Source organism: Phyllostomus discolor, chromosome 6 (genome assembly GCF_004126475.2).
Source record: "Phyllostomus discolor isolate MPI-MPIP mPhyDis1 chromosome 6, mPhyDis1.pri.v3, whole genome shotgun sequence".
NCBI lineage: Eukaryota > Metazoa > Chordata > Mammalia > Chiroptera > Phyllostomidae > Phyllostomus > Phyllostomus discolor.
Window position 1 is genome coordinate 40,980,560 of NC_040908.2, and position 24,732 is coordinate 41,005,291.

The following is a 24,732-nucleotide window of genomic DNA, read 5'->3' on the forward strand; positions in this document are numbered from 1 at the left end:
AAATCAAGGGTTTTTTTTTGTACTAATAAAATACCCATCATCAGACTACTAGTAGTATAATACTGTGTTAAGATATGATCAAAATTTATTAGGTCCTAATTTATGGGAAGCTGTATATTAGATAGTATTATTTTTATTAATATGTCTCAGTGGTAAATAGTCAGTCTACTTTAAAAACTATATTCACTTAAGCCCTTGCTGGCGTAGCTCAGTGGATTGAGGGCGGGCTGGGAACCAAAGTGTCCCAGGTTCGATTCCCAGCCAGGGTACATGCCTGGGTTGCAGGCCATAACCCCCAGCAACCGCACATTGATGTTTCTCTCTCTTTCTCTCTCTTTCTCCCTCCCTTCCCTCTCTAAAAATAAATAAAATCTTAAAAAAAAAACTATATTCACTTAAATCTAAATATCAAGTTTATGTTTTTGTTTTCCTTTAACAAATTAATAAAGCTTTAATATTTGGGAGAAATCCACATTTTCTGGCTTTGTTTTAACTTAGATTGTAGTTTTATAAATTTTGACTGTTTATTTTTATTAAAAAATTATCTCAACTAATTCCTTTTTAAAAAGAGTCATATTATACTAAACTGTAAAAATTTTGGTGTGGTTTGTATTATGTGTGCCTTATAAATGATTAATTTTTAATGTCTTTTTATGCCAGTATGGGACTATTTTATGTCATAATATCTGATCATGGTATAGCTCTATTCCACAATTTTCTACAGCCCTATTTTTAAACAAAGAATATGCCATTTATGAAATCCTTATATTTCTATTATGTTCATCCTGAGCATATAGTACTTAAGAAATAAGCAAATGATTTACAAATTATTTATCATTTATTTAAAATGTGCTTATTAAATGAACACTTATTGAATACCTGCTATGTGGCAGTTGCTGTGCCTGGCAATGGAACATCAATGAAGCAAACACAATTTTTCTGCCTCTTGGACTTGATATTCAAGGGAGGCAGGGGTATCCTGACAGTAAAGAAGTATATTTGCATAAAGGAATAGTGGCAGAAAAATGTATTCATTGTTTACATAATTCTTTGGCTTCACCTCTGATAATCTTTTTTGATCCCTTAAAATCAATGATACACATTTACCTGGGATAATGAATTTTACATCATTAGTATCTTTGGTTTTCTCATAAGAAAACCAGTAAATTTTACTTATAATCAATATGATAAATGTTAAAATCTTAATTTTGTGTAAATTTGATGTTTAGGACAATCTGCCAGTATATTATTTTTATCATCCAGATTTCCTTAGTATGTAATAAATTTCTTGATATAGAGGTACAAAGCAACTTACTTTTTCTATTGAGAATTCTACACAGAGGGTTCCACTCCTACACATATAAGATCCATGTAATTGACTTTTCTTTAGATTATATTTAATGATCTGTCCCTAATGTCATTAAGTCTTTATATCCTTTCTGGCATTTCAGCTTGTTCTATATAAAGGATACTTCCCTTTTTTTTAGGTTTATAAAATAACATTTATTTTTAAAAAGTTAATGTGCATATAATAGAAAACTGAAAGCACAAGAAGCAAAAAACAGAGTCATCCATAATCACAAGCATTTTATAGTTTGATGTGTTATTCTAGGTCCCCTGTGTGATCTACACAATGAAGCTTCCATTTTTATGTAATTAAGATTGTACAGTTATGTATCATGCTTTTTCACACATTATGGACATTTACCATTTCAAACTCCCAAAGTTATATGAGTATTTTGGTAACCAGGAATACACTGTACCAACTCAATCTGGAAGAGAAAAATGAGATCCTGCCTTTCTTGGTGACAAAAATTACATAGGGGCCAAAAATAGCAGCAGGCCTCTAGATAAAGATATTGGCAGGGTTACAATGAAAATACTGCATTCCCTTAATGTCCAATTAAAAATGAAACACAAAGCAACAGAGTACACACAGTATAATGCTTCTAAGAGAATTCATTATGATATTTTAAAATACTAGCAAGGAGGCAAGTTTCCACTGAAATGCTTTCAATATATTCCTATAAACAACCAAAAGAGATGCCCACACATCAGTGGTTCTCTGCACAGTGTAAATATGAACACATCCACATACATCCCTCTCTATGCTTCTGCCCCTCTGTGACCAGTATAATGAACAAGTCCTGATGTCTATTTCTGAGATGGATTAACAGTTTCATGTCAGAGATGCCTCTTTTCTATCAATCATAACAAGAATATATTTACAAATTGGGTAATTGACTAACTCTACTTTTTTATTATATATTGTCACCTCAGGACATCTAAAAAGTTCATGTTGCAAAATAAAGAACAAATCTTGTCTAAAATAAACACAGGTACTTTACAGAAATGCACACATAGACCTATGGTTATAACCTAAAACTCTCTTCTAGATTGGGACATACTAGCAAAGAGCCATTCCCTTCACCCTTCCTCTTCTTCCTCCACCATTTCAATGACTGAATACAGGACTACATCTAGCTCTAAGATGGGGATTAACAAAGACACTCCCAAGAAGACAGTCCTTCCTAAAAACTAACAAAAACGGCACTTAACAGGGGATTATTTTACTACCTCTATGTATAATATACTTTGGGCATTACTCCTTGCTTATCCTTCAATACATAGCACTATTTTTTTAATTAAACATTTTTTTATTTTGCTGGGGTGACATTGGTTAATAAAATTGTATAGGTTTCGGGTATATAGTTCTATAACACACCATCTGTATATTATGTTCACCATCCCAAAACATTAACTAAAATGCACATTTTTAACAATGGTTGACAATCTGAACTTGTTTAAAGACTCACGGGCACAGAACTCCTCTCTCTACTTCCTTCTCTCTCCCCATCCCGATCATCCTGTGAATAGTCAACATACTCTCCAAGATAACAAGTTTAACAATTCCATTCCCCTTCCCCAAATACAACCATTCCTGTGAATTAATAACAAAAAAAAAACTTAAAGGGTGTTATTTTAACTCTACTTTTAACATATGTTGTATACTTTTAAACATCTAGAGAGACTAGATGTTTTAAATAAGGATTTGAGTTTGTTCACTGTACACATAGTAAGTAGCATTGAATAAAGTGCACACAGTGGCTGTAATCTGAAAGAAGACACTTATTTTTAAGATCTTGTTATTGGATATAGCATAAACACAGAAAGTACAGAGATGAGACTTCTGTAGCATAATGAATTTTCACAAACTGAACATACCCATGTAAGCAGCACCCAGATCAAGAAACCAAACACTACCAGCACCCCAGAGCCTCCTTTATTACTCTACATTTATTTATTTTAATCAAATTCAAGTTTCAGTTAGGCAAAATGAGTAAGTTCCAGAGATCTACTGTACAACCTTGTACCTATAAATTTATGTAGTGCTCACCTCTCTTCTAGTCACTAGGCCATTTCCCCTTTCCCCACTTTTCTAACTTCTAACACCACAGTGTTTTTCCTGTTCATTAACTTTATGTAAATGGAATCTTACAGTACATGCCCTTTTGTGTCTGGCTTCTTTCACTCAACATTTGCTTTATGAGATTAAGCATTATTGCATATAATTGTACATTATTTATTCTTATTGGTGTAGAGTAGGGGTCAACAAAGTATGACCCATAGGCTAACTCTGGCCCCTGTTTTTATATAGCCAGTGAGCTAATAATGGTTTTTACATTTTTATATTTATTAATTTTCTAGAATAAACATCTTTATTACATGAACTAAGACAGGAGGGATGAGGATTCATTTGCATTTTGGGTCTTGATTTTCTTCAGCTAGAACTCCAGCTCCTTGCCCTCCAGGATATAACCATCTGCTCGGCCACATGGGTCTGCTCTTGAAGTGATGCTTACAAGAAGCTTGCCCTGCTGGAACTGCTCCTCAAGAAAACTGGTGTTTTTGGCATTCTTTTTCCTTTCATCACATTTCTTCTGAAATTTTTTTGATCATTTTTTTGTTTGAAAATCTCTTCCTCCTCCGGAGTCAGCATGGCCCTCTTCTTGAAGCCCATGGGCTATGCACAGTGGGACTTGTACCAGTGTCTGTCTGTACAGTGTGCTGTCAATGAGTGTGATGCAGTTCTCTACTAGGGTCTTGGCATGAACCAGTTTGTCACTGGATGCATTGTAGACAACATCAATAATCCTTGTTTTGTATAACCAAAGACACTGAAATAGAGGACAGGCTGACAGTGACCACAGGGGAGAGAAGAGAAAATTTCAGGGGACAATGGGAAGGGTTTACAGGAACAAATTTAAAGGACACATGGACAAAAACTAGGGGGAGGGTGGTAATGGGAGGGAAGTGGGGAGGGTTGGGAGGGTGGGCTGGATTGGGAGTAAAAGGGAGAAAACTGTACTTGAACAATGATTAAAATAAAATTAAAAAATAATAATCCTTGTTTTACATCTACAACACTCTGAGCTGCAGGAGAAGTTTGCCACCTCTTGTTGCCTCCCCACTCAGCAGCTATGTGTCTACAGTGGGAACCAATGTCAGTGTTGGCTGCAGGGGATCCCAGCTCTTATTTTCACTTCTTGTGGTAGGGGTTTCCCTTGCCCCCCATTTTGTGGGGCTTATGCTAGTTGTCCTGAGAGATGCCCATGGCTTGACACAGGCTAGAAAGAACGGTTTTTACATTTTTACATGGTTAAACAAAATTTTTACTGTGACCCATAAAAATTACATGAAATTCGAACTTCAATGTCCATAATACCATGAAGGCTTTGCTTTTGCTCTACAAGGGCAGAGTTAAGTAGCTGCAACAGAGACTGAGTGGCTGGCAAAGCCTAAAATATTTACTGTCTGGTTCTTTAAAGAAAAAATTTGCCAACCCCTGCTGAGCAAATGATTGTTTGAATGTGTTACAATATCTATTCTACTTTTTGAGGGGGGATTTGTCAAGTTTCTGGTTTTTACCTTATTATGAAGAGTATATTACTTTTTATCCTTAAACTTTAGCTATTACTTTCTCATTAGGTCTCTTCCATTGAGTAGAGGAATATATTGTTTATTTTAAAATGTACTTTATTGTAAAAAGAAAACAAAATTTTAAGTATTCGATACAGTATTGCTGACTATAGGTATGTGCCAGTGTTATACAGCAGATTTCTAAAGCTTGAATTCATTTTGCTTAACTGAAACTTGAAATTGATTAGTAACACTATTAATTATAATTACTTTGAAAGACCCTTTATAGGCATCTGGCCAAATATTGTATATTACCTATATATGAGAAGGTTAAGATGGGGATACAGATCTTTTTGGAGGTAAATAATTAAGAATCAAGTTCATAGACTCACCATTGATTTTGCTTTGCCCAGTTTCCAGGTTAGCATGCAAATTTGTTCTGAGTGACTAAAATTGTAGATCTTTTTGTTGAATGACAATTTAATGTAATCCTGATGTAATGTTCTATAATTAGACTTGGGTAATATGGAAAACAGCAGGTTGCTTTCAAGATCTAGCCTCTAGATTTTGCTGAAGCAGATACTAAATAGGCTATTATTTCAGACATTCACAATATATTGATTTGAAAACTGACTTGATTAGTGGACCTAAAAACAGAAAATACTACTTTTTATAGAACATATGTCAGGATTTTTTGTTAGTAAGTTGTAAACCCTTTTAACACTCCATCAGATTAGGCGTGGTCATTAATTTTCTTCTGTCTAGGTGGGTAAACTAAATGATAGATGATACAGAATTGGAGTATTCATTTTAATCCAGCAATGAAAGAAGTATGCAGTCTTCCTATATTCATTAAACTATGTACAAAGTGTTGTGCTAAATTTGGGGGAACATTAAATGAGTAAGACACTGTATTTCACAAGGAGCCTGTTGTTAACTGCGGGAGGTGAACATGTGTATACATGATTTGAATTGAAAGCAGATATAAAGCCCAATCAATAAGTTGTAATTAATTTCAATTATTAGGATGTAACAAAATTTTATTTATTGATTTGAGAGAGAAAGATAGACATCAGTCTGTTGTTCCACTTATTTATGCATTCATTGGTTGATTCTTGTATGTGCCCTGACTGGGAATGAATCTGCAACCTTGGTATCTGGAGAGGATGCTCTAACCAACTGAGCTACCTGGCCAGTGTAGGATATAACAACATTTAAGTTGGGTCTAGAAGATAAGATTTCCACAAGCAGAATAAGGGGTTCTAGGTAGAGAACAACATTAACACATGCAAATGTGGAAATATGTGTTGAGTTCAAGCTGGCAGGGTCACTTTCAAACATGTGAGATATGAGATGATACAGGAGACATGACTGTCAAGAATTTTCTACTAAGAAACTTGGACTTTATTTTGTGGGTCGTAAGAAACCAAGGAAAGGTTTTGATTGCACATGCAACATAAAGTCAGATTGTATTTAGAAAGAGCACTTCTGAAATAGTTTGAAGCATGTGGTATTTCAATATAGTTACTGAACCATGTAGCTCTGCAGTGTTCTAGGTGGATTAATTTATTTGCGAGGAGACCACAGAACCCACCCACACTTACTCATTGTAAGATTAGATTAAATTCCTGGTTTACTTAGCCAAGGATACAGAATCTCTCTCTGAGGGCAAGTGGTCATATAGTCCAGGAGAAAATGCAAACATATTTCAGCGTGGTGTTTTTTGGCTCCCACTGTTTCTCTGCCTGCAAAGTTAATTTTTGTTGCACATCTGTCTTTTTATATTGACTCATCACCATTGTAGATTTTAAAATGTTTAAAACACCTGACTTGTGTCAATAAGGCTTCCTTTTAATCATCAAGTTTGCTGAGAAGGATCAGAATCAATCAGTTTGAATTTCACCACATCCTGTTGCTACTTACTCAGCTCAGATTTTCGGTAAACAACAGAATGGTCATGTGAGTACAGCAGAAGGAAGCAAAGCAACCATAGGATCCACAAGATGGGAGATCTTAAATTATAAAGTTGCTTTTTCTATAGTACAAAATACTGGATTTTGATTACCATATTACCTTTTACTTTTATTTCTTATCCTTTTATGAATTTGAATCTGTTGAATAGCAAATTCACTTAAAAATAAATGGGTTTAAATCTGGACTCATGGGCCTGATAATTTAAAAGGTTTGGATCAGGCTTTTGTTGAGGAATGCCAGTAGAATTGCTTTTAGTTTCTACTATGTCTTAGTCTGCTTGGGCTATCATAACAAAATACCATAGACTGATAGGCTTAAACAGCAGAAACTTCTCAGAGTTCTGGAGCTGAGAAGTCTAAGACCAAGGTGCCAGCAAGGTAAGTTTCATTCTGAGTCCTCTTCTCTTGGTTTAGAGGCAACTTCCATTTTACTGTATGCTCACATAACCTCTTCTTTGTGTGTGCATTCAGGGAGGGAGAGGGCAATCTCTCTGGTGTTTCTTTTGATAAAGGCACTAATACCATCATATTGGAGATTAGGGTTTTAACACATGATTTGGGTGAGCACAAGTATCCAATCCATAACACACTGGAAATTTTTTTCCTTCACGATAATAAATTGTTGTAGTGCCATGAGTTTGAAGAGGAAATTAATCTTATTATGTATACTGTTTAGTTTGTACATAATTTTCTTCCTGAGAAATTTATAGCCATCAGAATCTTTTAGCTAATGTTTGACATTTTTTACTTCATAGAGTCAAAACCTGTGAAGTGCTCTTATTTTGAAGTCTGCAAAATCCAAATTGTTTTTTGTACAGAGACAGCAAGCAGTAAACAGAACAGGAACTGGCTGTGTGTTTAACTGTGGTGTTGACTTGTTCCTTCTTTTGACTTTCTGAAGAGGGGTAACAATGTCAGCTCCTAGAAAACAACTCTGTATTCACCCTTAAAAAATAAATGTCTGAAAGTTTTCTTTTGATCACATATGTCTCCTGATAAGAAAACATGCATTAATTTTTTTAATAGTAACTAAGATCATTGAAACATATTATGGTTACTGTTTTAAAAATGTAAATTGACTTAATTTTTTAGAGTAGTTTTAAGTTCACAGCAAAATTGAACAGAAAAGTACAAAGAGTTTTCGTATATTCCATGTTCTCATATATGCACAGCTTCCTCCATTCTCAACATCCTGGTCCAGAGTGGTACATTTATTATAATAGATGAGCCTACGTTGACCCATCATCATCACTGAGACCTTAGTTTACATTAGTTTACTCAGTTTACTTAGTTTACTCACCCTCTGTAATGTACATATTGTGGGTTTTGAAAATGTACAATGACATGCACTTGGTATTATAGTATAATACAGAATTTCACTGCCTTAAAAATACTCTGTTTTACCTATGCATCTCTCCCTCCCCCTTCTCCCTTGCTTGACAATCACTGATCTTTTTATTGACTTTGTTTTGCCTTTTTTCAAAATATTGTATAATTGGAGTCATAGACTATGAAGCCATTTCAGATCAGCTTCTTTTACTTAGTAATATGCATTTAAAGTTCTTCTGTGTCTTTTCATGGTTTGATAGCTCATTTCTTTTTAGTACTGAATAATATTCATTGTCTGGAGGTACTACAGTTTATCTACTCACCAACTGAAGGACTTCACGGTGGTTTCTAAGTTTTGACAATTTTTTTTTCTTTTATTGATTCTAGAGAGAGGGGAAGGGAGAGAGAAAAAGAGGGAGAGAAACACTGATGTGAGAGAGAAATATCAATTGGTTGCTTTTTGCACGTTTCCCTACTGGGGACTGAACCCACAACCCAGGCATGTGCCCTGACCAGGAATTGAACCTATGACTTTTCAGTTTGCAGGATGATGCCCAGCCAACTGAGCCACACTGACCAGGGCCCAAGTTTTGGCAATTATGAATAAAGCTACTATGAAACACCTGTGTGCAGGTTTTTGTGTGCACATAAGTTTTCAACTCATTTGGCTAAGTACCACAGAGCACAGTTGCTGGTTCACATGGTAAGAATATGTTTAGTTTATAAGAAACCACTAAACTCTTTTCCAAAGAGGTCGCACTATTTTACATTTCCACCAGCAGTGAATGAAAGTTCGTGTTGCTTCACATCCTTGCCAGCATTTGGTGTGTTCATGTTCTGAGTTTTGTCCATTCTAATAGGTGCATTGCTGTTACTTTTTGATTTGATGATTTATTTCTGAAAGTCTTAGGGACTGCTTGGTAGTATGAAAGTATTAGTATATTTCGGGACATAGACAATGTAGTTACCCAGAATAGAATCTAAATGCACTTGCCAAGCAGTCTTGAGTCATGTATGTTTATATTGCCTTAAAGTGCATCTATATGTGATTACAACTAAGATCAAAATCGTATATGCATATGGACGAGAGCTGGAAGGGAAGTTTAAAAAGTGATATTTTGGCCTGCCTTTTGTTTTCAGTAGAGTTATAATGTTTGTGATAAAGTTTGAATAGTTTACTTTTTAGGATGTATTTCAAATATTTAATATTTGAGTTGATTTTAGTTATAATCCAGACCATTTGTGAAGTCTTTGTGACATTTTTGTTAGATACACATTTACAAAATCTTTTCTTAAACTTAGTAATTTTTTACTCTGATTATATTCCAGAAATATGGCAATATGAGAAGAAATGCAGTGTAGGCTACCATGGGTTTTAATGACTTTGTATATTTAAGACATCAATGATGCCTAAATTACCATACCACATAGGTCTGTAATTCAGATTGTTCAATGATTATCACCTGAAATTTTTAAAAATTCTTTTAGGTTCCTTTGAAATTTGGCAAGTGTTTTCCTGGTTTGTGTTATCCTCAAAGAAAGGAAGAATAAGACTTGAAAACAAATTCTGTCAGCAGTGTGCTAAGTCATGTTGTAAGAGAAAAAGACCACAGACTCAAAATTTAAAACTAAAGATTTTTCTAGCACTGCATTCCAGAAGGGGAGAAGGGGAGTGCTTACCAGTTAGAGGGTGAGGGTTACCACCCCAATTTCTTACTACAACTCCAAGATTATAATGGGTTGGCCAAAAAGTTTGTTTAGGTTTTTTCATATGATGATTCTAGTAGTGCTTAGTGGTCTTTAACTTCATTCAAAAACAATTTTGTTAGATTGTATTGTGACAGCTGTCATATGAGCATGCATTTAAAAAAAACTTACCAAATTGGTGAATTTTTGTGCAGCCATTTTTAATACTGAAGATGGAAGAAGATATGCAACATTTTCAGTGTATTATGCTTTGTTATTTCAAGAAAGGTAAAAATGCAACTGAAATGCAAAAAAAAAAAAAAAAGATTTGTGCTGTGTTTGGAGAAGGTGCAATGATTAATTGAATGTATCAGAAGTGGTTTGCTTGGTACTATTGACATTTTGGCCAAACAATTCTTATGCATTGGAAGATGTTTAGCAGCACCCCTGGCCTCTACCCACTTTAGAAGCCAATAGCAGAAGATAGCCAACATATCCAAAATATACAAATCAATAAAGTTATTGGTGAGAATGAAAAATGTGTCTTTTATTTTACAGAAAAAACTAAATGGACTTTTTGGGCAACCCAATATTTTTCTTTTTTATAGGAAACCTTTTGTATGTGGATGGGGTGCAGAGGAGTGGATTGACTTACTATCGACAGGGAGAAGGATTCTCATGACCCTCAAGTAGGAAAGAAGAGACTTAAATCTTAGGGGACATGAGACCTCATGATACTCCATCTTGGAGAAGGAACAGAGATGGAGCTGGTAGTCTTACATTAGCAAACTTTAAAAAGACTACTTTCCCTGACTGAGTAGCTCAGTTGGTTAGAGCATTGTTCTGATATGCCAAGGCTGCAGGTTCGATATTTGGTCAGGGCACATAAAAGAATCAACCAATGAATGCACAAATAGGTGGAACATTCATTCTCTTCGCCCCCCACCCACCCAAATCAATTTTTTAAAAAAGATTATTTGATCAACAGACTGATAAAAAACCTTTGAAAGGAAACATTATATTTATCCCCAAAATGTCATGGATTGTTTGATTCTTTTTCAGACTATTCAAATGAAATGTAGCCTTATTTTGGAGGACCCATATTCTTCATATAAATCAAAGAATCCCCAAGTTTATTCATAGAATATCAGTCCCTCAGGTTATTTTTTTAAGATTTTATTTATTTATTTTTAGAGAGGGGAAGGGAGGGAGAAAAAGGGAGAGAAATATCAGTATGTGGTTGCCCCAAGTGCACTCTCTCCTGGGGACTGGGCCCACAACCCAGGCACATGCCCTAGACTGGGAATCAAACCAGCGACCCTTTGGTTCACAGGCCCACACTCAATCCACTGAGCTACACCAGCCAGGGCTCAAGTTATTTTTTAAAAGCATTTAGTGATCAATTAAGATTGGAAAATGCCTCATACTATATTCTTTTCTTGAAGATGGGCATTAACATAATAAAAACACTAATGTAACAGGGTAGGTTGGATCAGAGATAGTTGGAGAATGAGGAGGACCCCAGTCTGGGGAACCCCAATCCTCTCAATTGGCTGCTCTCCCTCCCTCCAGGAGAAAGCAGGGGAAGGAGAGAGCTGCTGAGGTGGCAGATTGAAGCAGTCTGCCTTTTCTAAAGGGAAGGGCCCCTGGATCAGAAAGATCGTTTGAGGCAAACTGTAAACAGAGGCAACTGTCAACCTTCAGCAAACCAGCAAACCTTACCTGAGGCAGCTTAGCAACTCATGACTCAGCAGAAGGGAACATATGTGACTGGAGACTTTGCCCTCTTGCTAACCCAGAAGATGGGCAAAGGCAAATGTGGCCAACACTGGCCCTCATTGGTTGAAAAACTGGATGCTCCCATTGGCTCACAGAACTCATGGAATTCTGGGAGAGGACTTTTAAACAGCAGATGGGCAGGAGCTTACTCTCTTGTTCTCTTGGCTTCTTGGGCTGTTGCGATGCCTGGCACAGATGGGAATGCTTGTGGGACCAGCAGATGCTGGGCCCACCTGGGATTTAAGTCCCACACAATTGGAAGTCAGCACCCTGGAGGCAGAGTCCCACACTGGATGCATGCCTTACTAGGCTCCAGCCTTTGGGATGCTATGACCCAGTGCAGCACAGCACATGGGTCCTGGACTGCTGCTTCTCTCTTGTCCTGAAAGCAGGTTATGGAGACTGAGAGTAGCACACGGAGGCATGAACTGGAAAGTTCCTTGTGCATGGAGTTTCCCTTGTACAACTATCTGGAGTGATCTGATGGCACACTGCAGACCCTGAGAGAGAGAAAGTTGCTGCAAATGATAGTGACTGAAACCCGCAAGTGCACACCCCAGAGAGGATAGAGACCTGTTTGTGTGGCTGGCTTTAGTTCCAAAAGGATAAATAAGCAATAAGGGGGAGCTTTTGGGTGTGACTTTGGTTTGTGATCTTTGGGGGGCAAGGGAAGTTCTCTGTGTTGTGGAAGAGAAGGGTTCAGGCAGGCTTGCTCCCATTCCCCCCCCCCCCCCAATTGGGAACCCTGTTAATGAAAACCTATTTCCTTCCACACAAATCCTTGTGTTAGGTGTATATACGGTGACAGAATGGCTGGACCCCATGCTACCAGGTTACACTAAGACATTCTGTATAAAGAAACATGTTTAACTTTTCTTTGACTCAGGGTTTCTCAAACTTATCTGATCCATGGAACATCTCTCTTTCCCCCCACATAGCAACCATAATAGTTTTCTTTGGAGTAAGTGGTGTATAATAGTTAACACCTACAAAGTCCTTCAGCAAGTAATTTAATCTGTGCTTCAATTTTTTAAAAGATAGAAACAAACTTTTTGAGTAATTATGTGTCAGGGAGTGGGAAAATTCCCTCTACCGTTCTTAAATTCTAATGGCTAGACTAATAAAACTGGCATGATAAGTGGTAATGGAAAAAATACAACCCCCCCATAATATAAGATTGGCACAAGACCAGATTAGTAGGTGAAAACTAATTAAATATGTGGGCATGGGATAATAATGAATGATGTGCTCAGAAATGATAACTCAGCCAGCTTTTTATACTTTTTGAACAAAACCCAATAAATTTGTGAAGATTTTTTCCTTTTTATTGGGTTTATTGGGGTGACACTGGTTGACAAAATTCTATAGGTTTCATGTGTAAATTCCACAACACACCATCTGTGCACTCTATTATGTGTTCACCAGCACAAGTCAAGTTTTCTTCCATCTCCATTATCCCCCTATAATCTCCCATCACCTGCCCTTCCTCGGCAGTTACTACATTATTGATCCTGTCCATAATTTTTTCTTTTTTTGCTTAATCCTGCACCTCAACCCCTCCCACCAGGTGTCGTCTTGTGCTCTGTCATGAGTCTGTCTTGATATTTTACTTATTAGTTCATTTTGTTCATTATGTCCACATATGGGTGAAATCACATGGTACTTGTTTTTCTCTGACTGGCTTCTTTTACTTAGTATAATATTCTCCAGGTCCATCCACTGCTGTCATGAAGGGTAAGAATTTCTTTCTTTTTTGATGGCCAAGTATTATTCCATTTTGTAAGTATACCAGTTTTTTTAATCTACTCATCCGCAGATGGACACTTGACCTGCTTCCAAATCTTGGTGATTTTAAAGAACACTGCAGTGAACATAGAGCTAAATATATTCTTTCAAATTAGTGTTTCAGGTTTCTTGGACTATATTTCCAGAAGTGGAATCACTGGGTCATGAGAGAGTTACATTTTTAAAGTTTGAGGTAACCCCATACTGTTCCACAGTGGCTGCAGCAATCTGCATTCCCACCAACACTGCATGAGGGCATGAGGGTTCCCTTTTATGCAAAGCCTCACCAACACTTGTTCTTTGTTGATATATTTATGATAGCCATTCTGAAAGATGTGATGTGATATCTCATTAAGGTTTTAATTTGCATTTCTCTTATCATTAGTGAAGTTGAGCATCTTTTAATATGTCTATTGGCCATCAGCAAGTCCTCTTTGGAAAAAGGTTTAATCAGATCCTTTGCCCATTTTTAATTGGGTTGTTTGTTTTTTGGTGTTGAGTTTTATAAGTTCTTTATAAATTTTGGATATTAACTCCTTTTCAGATATATCATTGGCAAATATATTCTCTCATTCAGTTGGTTCTCTCTTTTCATTTTGTTGATGGTTTCCTTTGATGTAGACCCATTTATTTATTTTTTCTTTGTTTCCCTTGCCTGAGGAGACATCAGAAAAAATATTGCTATAAGAAATGTCCGAGATTGTATTGTCTATGTTTTCTTCTAGGATTTTTATGGTTTCAAATCTAACATTTAAGTCTTTAATCCATTTCGAGTTTATTTTTGTGATGTAAGAAGGTGTCTAGTTTCTTTTTCTTTTTTTTTTTGCACATATACGTCTGCTGTTTCCTGCACTATTTATTGAATAGACTATCTTTACCCCATATTATATTCTTGCCTTCTTTCTCAAATGTTAATTGACCATAAATATATGGGTTTATTTCTGGGCTCTCTATTCTGTTACATTGATCTATATGTCTGTTTTTATACCAGTACCATGCTGGTTTTTTTTTAATTTTTAAAAAAGATTTCATTTATTTTTAGAGAGAGGCTGAAGGAGGGAGAAAGAGAGGGAGAGAAACATCAATGTGTGGTTGCCTCTTACGTGCCCCTTACTGGGGACATGGTCCACAACCCAGGCGTGCCCTGACTGGGAATTGAACCAGTGACCCTTTGGTTTGCAGGTTGGCACTCAATCCACTGAGCCACACCAGCCAGGGCAGTGCCATGCTGTTTTGATTACTATGGCCTTGTAGTATAGTTTGATATTAGGTAGAGTGATTCCTCCAACTTCATTCTTATTTCTGAGGACCATTGTTGCTATGTGGGACCTTTTGTGGTTCCATATAAATTTTTGAAATATTTTGTGAATATTTAGTTCTGTGAAATAAGCCACTGATCTCTTGATGGGAATTGTGTTGATTCTATAAATTGCTTTGGATAGTATAAACATTTTAATGATGTTAATTCTTCCTATCCATGAATATGATGCATGCTTCTATTTATTTGTATCTTCTTTAATTTTTTTCTTCAGTGTCTTATAATTTCTGAGTATGGGTATTTTACATTCTTGGTTAAATTTATTCCTAGATATTTTATTGTATTTGAAGCAGTTGTGAATGGGATTGTTTTCTTACTTTCTCTTCCTAATAGTTCATTTCCATGTATAAAAATGCAGTTGATTTCAGGATATTTATTTTGTATTCAGCTACTTTACTGAATTCATTGATCAGTTCTAGTGGCTTTTTGGTGGAACCTTTAGGGTTTTCTATATATAGTATCATGTCATTTGCAAATAATGACAATTTTACTTCTTCCTTTCTAGTTTGCATGGCTGTTGTTCCTTTTTCTTGTCTGATTGCTGAGGGTTGGACTTCCAGTACTATGTTGATTAAGAATGGTGAAAGAGGACATTCCTATCTAGTTCCGGATCTTAAGGAGAACACTTGTAGTTTTTTCCTACTGAGTATGATGTTGGCTGTGGGTTTGTCATGTATGACCTTTATTACATTGAGGTATATTTCCTCTTTTCTCACTTTGCTAAGAGTTTTTGTCATAAATGCATGTTAGGTTTTATCGAATGCTTTTTCTGTATCTATTGATATGATCATGTGGTTTGTATCCTCCATTTTATTTATGTGGTTTATTGATTTGTGGCTATTTTGTGCACCCCTGGAATAAAATCCCACTGGATTGTTCTAACCAGGCAGCATGGGGTCAGTGGCTTGTTGCCATGTACCTGTATAACATGAAGATTTATAAGGAAGGAAATAGGTTTTTTGTTAACCACAGTACTCTTGAGGAAACTGGGAGCATTCCTGCTCTGAGCCAGGCTTGTCCACAGGTCAGGGAAAACCAGTTACCTGTAGAAAGATTAAAGTCTAAATCCATGACCAGAAGTTCCCATTATTACTTATATATAGCCCAAGGTTGTTACTCAAAGGGGTCTCCATCTCTCCAGCTCTAATCTTGTCTCTCTGGTGCCAGAGACACCATCATTTTGCAGCAGCTTTCTGGTCATGGGCTGCTCCAGGTGTCGTTTGGAGTCTGCACACTGGCCAGCTGAACTCCTGGCACACTGCTTCTGCCTTGGCTTCTACCTCCCCAACCAGCACTTGTTCCCTGTCTCTCTGGCATCAGCTTGTGGGTGCAACTGTGCTCCTAGCCAGATGGCTTCCAGGATTGGTTGGGGCAGCTGCTGCCTGCTGTGGCAGATGTTCATGGGGGCTCCGCCCTGCAGCCAGCTGCCAGGGCACATGGCTTCTGGGGTTGGCTTGGGTGCAAAGCACCAACCAGCTAAGTACCTTCCCGCACTCCCCTCTGTGGGTCTTATGCCCTGTGGGGCTGGAGCGGGTGGAGTGGTTGGAGTGGCAGTGAGAGCAGGAGCTGAGAGTGATGGGGCCTGTGCTGGAGGGGTGTGTGTAGGTAGCCAGTGGGTGGCTGCTGCCATGGCATCCCTTGCAGGGGAGAGGTACCAGGTGTGTCACCTGGCCACATTGTCTCCTGATCAGTTGGCCTGGGCCTCCTCCCTTTCTCCCTTACTGGTCAATGGCCTACTGTGCTCCTGGCCATGCAGGCCCTGGAGAGTTCAGGGAGTGACACAGTGAATGCTCTGGACCAGTAGGTTCCCCCAAGGTCCACAGGCTCAGGAATCTGAGCCCCTGGTGACCAACTGACCAGTGAGGGGAGGAGAGAGCAAATTGCTGGCATTTCCCGTGCTCTGCTTTTAAAGCCTGCCCCCAGAATCCACCATGTACCAGAAGTTGATGAGAGGGGATCTCTATCCCTTAAATCTCCTTCCTAGACTGACACAAGCACCCTACACATCACTTTCTGCTGAGTCATGGTGCAGTAGCCCTAGTTGCTGGGGCAATGCATGCATGCTCTGGTCCTTGGTGCTTCCCAACCCTTCCCCATATGTGGACAGCGATGGTCCTGGTTATGTTATGGTGTGCGATCTTTTTGATGTATTTCTAGGTCAGGTTTGCTAATATTTTGTTGAGGGTTTTAGCATCTACGTTCATCAGAGATATTGGCCTATAATTTTCTTTCATGTATTGACCTCATAAAATGACCATGGGAGTCTTCCTTCCTCTTGAATTTTTTGGAATAGTTTGAAAAGGATAGGTGTTAGTTTTTCTTTGGATGTTAGGTAAAATTCACCTGTGAGGACATATGATGAAGGGCTTTTGTTTGTTGGGAGTTTTTTGATTACTGCTTCAATTTCAGTAGCTATAATCTGTCTATTCAGATTCTCTGCTTCTTCCTGGTTCAGTTTTGGAAGGTTGTATGTTTCTAGAAATTTATCCTTGTAGGGAAAGTGGAGGCGGTCTGGCTTCCTCACCCAGGGGTCTGGGTAACTAAGGGAAACAGTGTTCCCATAGTCTTGGAGGGGCCTGATAACCAGTGTTGCCACAGCCTTGAGACTGGGTCTGATAAACTGTTCCCAGAACATGAAGTGGGCTCGCATGTGCAGAATTATGTTGTTATATAATGTTCCGGCATTTCTCTGGCTTTGTTCCCCTCTAGTACTTAAACAAGTAGGGGCTTCTAACTAGTTAGACACACAGCTTGCAGAGTGTGTGGTTTGCCCACCGGTGAATAAAGGTATTTCAAGCATCCCCACGGCTCCACGCATTTTCTTCCGTCTCCCAGAAGTGAGAGTGAATCTGCTTGGCCTTGATCTGCTGCAACACAGTCCTTTTTGTCCACATTGTCCGATTTGTTGGCATATAGTTGTTTGTACTATTTTCTTACAATCCCTTGTATTTTTGTGGAGTCAGTTGTTACTTCTATTTCATTTCTGATATTATTTATTTGGGGCATCTCTTTTTCTCGATGAGTCTGGTTAAAGGTTTATCAATCTTGTTTATCTTTTTAAAAAGCCATCTCTTGGTTTCATTGATATTTTATATATATTTTTAGATGCTTTCATTTATTTCTGCCCTGTTCTTTATTATTTCCTTCCTTTTACTTACTTTGGGCTTTGTTGTTCTTTTTCAGGTTCCTTAAAGTATAAAGTTAGGTAGTTTATTTGAGATTTTTTTCTTCTTTTTTGAGATAGGCCTATAATGCTATGAATTTTCCATATAGGACTGATTTCTCTGTGCCCCATAGATTTTTGGTGGTTGTATTCTCATTTTCATTTGTTTCAAGGTATCTTTTGATTTCTTCCTAGATCTCATTGTTAACCCATTCATTGTTTAGTAATGTGTTATTTAGCCTCCATGTCTTTGTGTGTTTTTCCGGGTTTTTTTCTTGTAATTGATTTCTAGTCTCATACTGTATGGTCAGAGAATATGCTTGATATGATTTCAGTATTCCTAAATTTATTGTGAATTGTTTTATGTTTTAACATGTGGCCTATCCTAGAAGATACTCTGTGTGAACTTGAAAAGAAGGTATATCATGCTGCTTTGGGGTGAAATGCTCTGAAGATATCAATTAAACTTATCTGATCTAGTATGTCATTTAAGGCCATCGTTTCAGGGTAATATTACAGTGAATGAACTATTTGGTTGAAGGTGGACTACAAAGCTAAAATAATGCATTCATTTAACTTAGTGCTTAGTTCTTGGAAATTTACTTAGTGCTTCTTATGGACAAGGCATCATGCAGTTATTGCATGTTAAACCACGCCTGACTGTTAGGCACTGTGAAATTATGTCAGATTTCATCAAAGAGCTAATTAATTTTATTCTCCTATTTTATTTTTAAATTATTATTTTATTATTTCCCCATCACAGTACTGGATATTTAAAAATTAGATTATAGTTATTGATATAGAATTTGAGTGACAGGGAAGTTTTAACAGTAGCTTTTCTGATATTTGATGTTTATAAAGGGAATATTTTTATACTTACGGAGAATTTATTCTCATTATTGTCCCTTGAAAACTTATTCATTGATTATAAGTCACTCAAAATATGATCTTTAGTGAAGGAGCTACCTATTTCTAGTTATATACCAAGTTCACATTCATTACTTTTTCTGTCTTTATAGTCTATTGCATCTGCAGACATGGATTTCAACCAGCTGGAGGCATTCTTGACTGCTCAAACCAAAAAGCAAGGAGGAATCACATCTGATCAAGCTGCTGTCATTTCTAAATTCTGGAAGAGTCATAAGACAAAGATCCGAGAGAGTCTCATAAACCAGAGCCGCTGGGACAGTGGGCTTCGGAGTCTGAGCTGGAGAGTTGATGGCAAATCACAGTCGAGGCACTCAGCTCAGATACACACCCCTGCTGCTGTAATGGAGCTGGAAATAGGGAAGAGTGGACAGGTGAGTTCACCTTCAATAAATCTCCCTTTGTCATCTATATTTTCCCTTAAATATTAGCAATACATTCAAATTGATTTTATGTGATAGTCATCTTTGCAGAAATAGTGAGAATAATGGGAAAAGACCTGTTTCCTAGAATCTCACTTCAGAGATGGAATCATCTAAAAATTTGGACACTACCAGTCGTGTATAGAGTCTGGAAACCATCTTCGGGGTTCTGGCAGCTATCACAGAGGAACAAAATGGGTCACTAAGGTGAGAGTACAGAAGTTGGCCACTATTCCATTTTCGTTTGACTTCAGAATTCTTGGCATTTGGCCATAATCTCTAAGGCAATGATAAAGATGCTATATAAAGACCAGGAATTGAGATTAAACAACATAGAACAAAACTGCCTCACTTAAGTCATATTTATAGGCAGTCAGGTACTGGAAACAGTGTATCTTTTTTTTTTTGATGAATTACATGGTTTATTATTAACTTTAGAAAGGTCACTCAGAGGAGTGCCTTGTTCATTTTATATTATGTGCACTTCATTTGGTTATTTCCTGATAAAAGAGAACATTTTTTACCCCCTTACAAATCACGTTTTACTCCAAATTTAAGTTCCCTAGTTATGAGGCCTCTGTGGTTGGGTCCTTGCTTCCTCCTCCTGGCACCTTCCCAACTACTTACTGAAGCTCCCGGGTCTGGGCTGAGACCTGCCTAGGGCCTAGGGAAACCTCTCCTCAAACCTGGGTTCCTACGAGGTGCCCCACTGATGTGCCCCCCTGACGAGGGCACAGCCGGTCAGCTTCTGCTTCTCTTGCAGACTGGCCCAGGAATAAGCGCTGATCCCTATACCATCACTTCTGGTAAGCAAGCTGTCTGCCAGCCCCGCGGCGGCGGGTGCAGGCACCCTCTCTGCATTCTGGCTTTCTGCCTTTCAGGTCCAGAAACAGTGTATCTTAAGTACTGTAATGAATTCTTACTAAAGACCCTAAGTGTGTTACTTCTGTCCTTGAGCCCACAGTAATTTTTAATTTGATGTTGATTATTTACATGACATTGCTACTTTTTCTTGCAGTCATTATAGCAGATGATTTTGGTAAACATGGTTTTTCTTGAAGTCGTTTGGTTTGTGCTCCAGAATACTGCTAGATCAGATTTTTAATGACCTGGTGTGTATGTCTTTTAGGGGGAAAAAGCAGCAACTTGTAATTAGGAAGAGAAAACCTAGATTACTGAATTAGCTAACCAGATTCATTTTCAGATAAATAATGAAATACGTGTTTTTATTACATTCTATAGTAGAAATATATTATTTTCTTCTAATGATGAGAACATTTTTTTAGCTGGCATGTTTCCTCATATATTCCCTTGAGTTTTTTAGGGTTTTAGGGTTTTCCAGGGTCTGTACTTCCATAATGACTTTAATTTTAATTTAAAATGTAATTCCTTTTTAAAAATATAATCCTTCTTCAAAATGCATTTGGAGAATCTTTTATTCAGTTATTGTAAAGCAGTACTAATTTCCTGTATTGACTTTAGTTTGTTTGACCCTAAAGTCAATTCTCTTAACCATTGTGTTTTATGGCTTTCTTCCTTCTGTTTCTAGACCAAAAGTCTGGCAGATTAGCAATGTGTAGTAAGTACGTTTAGGTGTTTCACCAGCAATTTGTACAGGATATTCATTTTTTATCATAGCTTCCATATCTTGGCAATTGTAAATAATGCTCCAATGAACATAGGGGTGCTTATGTTCTTTTGAGTTAATGTTTTGGATTTCTTCAGATAAATTCCCAGAAGTAGAATTGCTGGGTCATAAAGCAGTTCCATCTTTTTTTTTAAGATTTTATTTATTTATCTTTAGAAAGGGGGAGGGAGGGAGAAAGAGAGGGAGAGAAACATCAATGTGTGGTTGCTCCTCGTGCGCCCCGTACTGGGGACATGACCCACAATTTAGGCATGTGCCCTGACTGGGAATCCAACCAGTGACTCTTTGGTTCACAGGCTGGGACTCAGTCCACTGAGCCACACCAGCCAGGGTGGCAGTTCCATTTTTAGTTTTTTGTATCTCTATGCTGCTTTCCACAGTGGCTGCACCAATGTGCTTTCCTACCAATAGTGCAAAAGGGTTCCCGTTTCTTCACATCCACACCAACACTTTTTTGTTGATTTATTGATGACAGTCATCCTCACCAGTGTAGGGTGATACCTCATTGTGGTTTTTAATTTGTATTTCTCTGATGATTTGTGATGTCAAGCATCTTTTCATATGTCTCTTGGCCATCTGTATATCCTCTTTGGAGAAGTGGCTATTCAGATCCTTTGCCCATTTTTTAATTGGATTGTTTGTTTTTTGGTGTTAAGTTTTATAAGTTCTTTATAAATTCTGGATATTAACCTCTTATCAGATGTAGCAGTGAATATATTCTCCCATTCTGTGGGTTGTCTTTTTATTTTGTTGATGGTTTCTTTTGCAGTACAAAAACTTTTTAGTTTGGTATAGTCCCACTTGTTAATTTTTTCTTTTGTCTCCCTTACCTGAGGAGATGTATCAGATGGTATATACACTTTTGAAACCACCACTCCAGTCATAAGACAGTGTGTGTCACCCCCTAAAAGTTCCCTTGTGCCCTTTTACAGTCCATCCCTATCTTTACCTCAGTTCCTTAGCAACTACTAATCTGCCTTTTGTTGTGGCAGATTAATTTTTTTCTGCTTTAGTTTTTCTTTCTGTCACTTATTACTGCCTAGCATGTTATATACAGTTGAGCCTTAAACAGCATAGATTTGAATTGTGTGGGTCTACATATACATGGATTTTTTTCAGTAAATATATTGTCAGCCCTCCATATCCCTGGTTGGAAATCCACAGATATGATGGGCCAACTGTGTACATTGTCCTATACCATTTTATATAAGGTACTTGAGCGCCCGAGGATTTTGGTATCTGCAGGGGGTCCTGGAACCAATCCTCTGCGGATACTGAGGGACTGTAGTTGAGTTTTGGGCAAATCAAAAGTTATAAGTGAGAGGGGGTGCTTAACTCTTGTAATACCCGCATTGTTCAAGGGTCAGTTGTATTTTGTTTTATTGATTAATCTTGTCTGTGCTCCACATTAGCATATAAGGGGGCAGAGTTTTTGCTATTTGGGTCACTGCTGCATCTTTATGATCCAGGGTCTTGGATACTTCCTGGCAAATGGTGGTCAGTAAATATTTGTTGAGTGAATAAATGAATCATATAATTCACTATTTACTAAGCATCTACTGTATATCAGACACTATATAGGTGTTGGAGATACATCATTAAACGGTACAGATAGTTTCCTTATTTTATGGAGCTGCTGGTAAAAGAAACTAGTAATTAGTGTAAGAAAGTATGTCAGAGAAAAAAAGAGCCTTATCAAATCTCAGAAGAGGGAATGGCTCTCTTTACCTGGGAAATTGAGGAAGGTGGTTCTGAGGAGGTGACATTTACATTTGGTTTCTCTAACAACTTCATTGCTTATTTTGAGCTGAGTGTCATGATCAGTAAAAAAGTTGGTACATGCAGTACTGATTCTCTAAAGTTTATAAACATAACTCTTGCATGTTACATGTAGGTGTGACTGTTGTCACTGGTTTAGTATGGTTTCCTGATGATTGCCATTTCTTTTTTATTTTAACCACTTTCTACATGTTGGTTTTTCAGTTTTTCAACTCACAGGCAGTAAGAAGTAGCAAGAAGTAAATTGGCAGAAAACTGTTTCAAGAAAAAGCAAGACTTATTTAGTGCAGCGATTTTCAGCATCACTACATATCATACTCACCGGAAGAGCTTTAAAAAATTATGGGTGCTCAGACCCCACCTCAGAGTAAAGGGCACCACTTCAGTTTGAGTGAGGAAGGCTGCTCTAAGGAGGCAGGCTGGTCTGGGAGTGTAAAACACAGGCAGAGGGAAGAGCAAAGGCAAGAAGTTGGCCTTGGTGAGAAATATGGATTTTTATTCTAAGTATAATAGGAAACCATCGGAGGGTTTTAAACAGGGCATCATGCAGTGTGATTTATGTTTGCGTAGGATTACTTTGATTCACATGTGAAGGATGGATTATAACATAGTAAAAAATGAAGCCACGGTACTAAGATCCAGAAAAAAAATCACTAAGGTTGGAATTGTTTATTTGCACATTAAAAGCAGCTTTCTTTTACTTCCAAATCTCTGTGTGATCGTAATTAGGTAAAATGGGATCTCAAGATAAAAAACAAAAAGCTTCAATTCTTTGTTCTATTAGCAAGGTTAAGTATCCCAAGTGAACAGAGCCAAAATTAATACTCCACTTCAAAATAGGGTTGTGTTCAAAATGGGGTTTTGGACAATCTCCATTCTACATTTCCACCTCTGTTCACATGACAGTTCCATCATATCTCAAAATTTGTTTTCAAGCCTAGGGATAACTAATACAAATCAATATTGTGCCAAAAGGAAGAAAAAAGTGAAGCCAGGAAAACATGTAGAAGGAGCTATTGCAGTGGTTTAGGTGAAATAATATTAGCAAGGTAGATGGAAATAATTTTGGCAAAGTGGAGAGAAGTGAGCAGATAGAAGAAATGTTTTGAATATAGATGACTTACTTTGAGATGAATTGGAAGGGGTGTGGAAAAATGAAAGAAAGTGAGGAATTGGTGATAACTTTTGTGTTTGTGTGAATGTTAGTATAAATTGGTAATCCTAGTCTTGAACAGTTTTATTACTAAGTTGACCATCTCATATGCAACTTGAGTTCTTTGATAGCTTTAATTAGCCCTTCCACTTAGGAAAAAATAAATCAAAAGAAATTATTTAACATTTGGCAGTTAAGAAAATGCTCTTTGTGCTGAAGTAATTTTATTTTTAAGCTCTCAATTTATAGAGATGCATCTGAGTTTATTGAGCTTAAATTTTTCCTTATAGGCTTAACAGATCTTTCTTATGATGTGCCCTTTTCTGTATGTATATTTTACTTCAATAAAAAGATATAAAGAGGGAGAGAAAGATATGAGTGTCTTTGCAAATTTATTGACCTTCCGAGAGCAGGGCTTTGGCAGGACTGAAGTCCTTAGCGTCTGACTAAGTAACCTGCCAACAGGCAGCCCCTAGTTTTGGACTTCTTTCAGATTTTTGCTGTTCCGGCTCTGGTTCTATTCTTGTGGACAGATGGGGGTGATTGAGAGGAAGCCAGGAAACCAAGCCTTAAGAGGACTTGGAAACGACATTTGGATGTCAGTGTTTTTTGCTAAACTCAGGGTGACAGTATATCTTGCCCAGCAATGTTGAAACTGTTTGTGTTTGTCTAGTATTTGTGTACTGGCTGGTTGGCTCTGGGCTTCAACCCACGCCACTGCTCTGCTGCCAGGATGCGTGTAGGAGGCCTGTGGCCCAAGCCCATTCTTAGCATTTGTTTTGTATGTGTAATATATCTCATATATTATGTAAAATTTACCACTTAACCACTTTTAAGTGTACAGTTCAGT

General features: G+C 37.5%; 2 protein-coding genes across 2 annotated transcripts in view; both read left to right on the forward strand.

The window, feature by feature from the left end:
• Positions 1-24,732, forward strand: part of COMMD1 (copper metabolism domain containing 1) — a 96,841-nt gene that overhangs the window by 11,760 nt on the left and 60,349 nt on the right. Inside the window, 1 exon segment of the mRNA XM_028514549.2 lies at positions 18,973-19,254. Coding sequence (XP_028370350.2) covers positions 18,973-19,254 — 282 coding nt within the window.
• Positions 18,976-24,732, forward strand: part of B3GNT2 (UDP-GlcNAc:betaGal beta-1,3-N-acetylglucosaminyltransferase 2) — a 156,358-nt gene continuing 150,601 nt past the window's right edge. The window contains exon 1 of the mRNA XM_028514547.2: positions 18,976-19,254. The gene's annotated coding sequence lies outside the window, so the exon portion shown is untranslated. The remainder of the gene's footprint in view (positions 19,255-24,732) is intronic.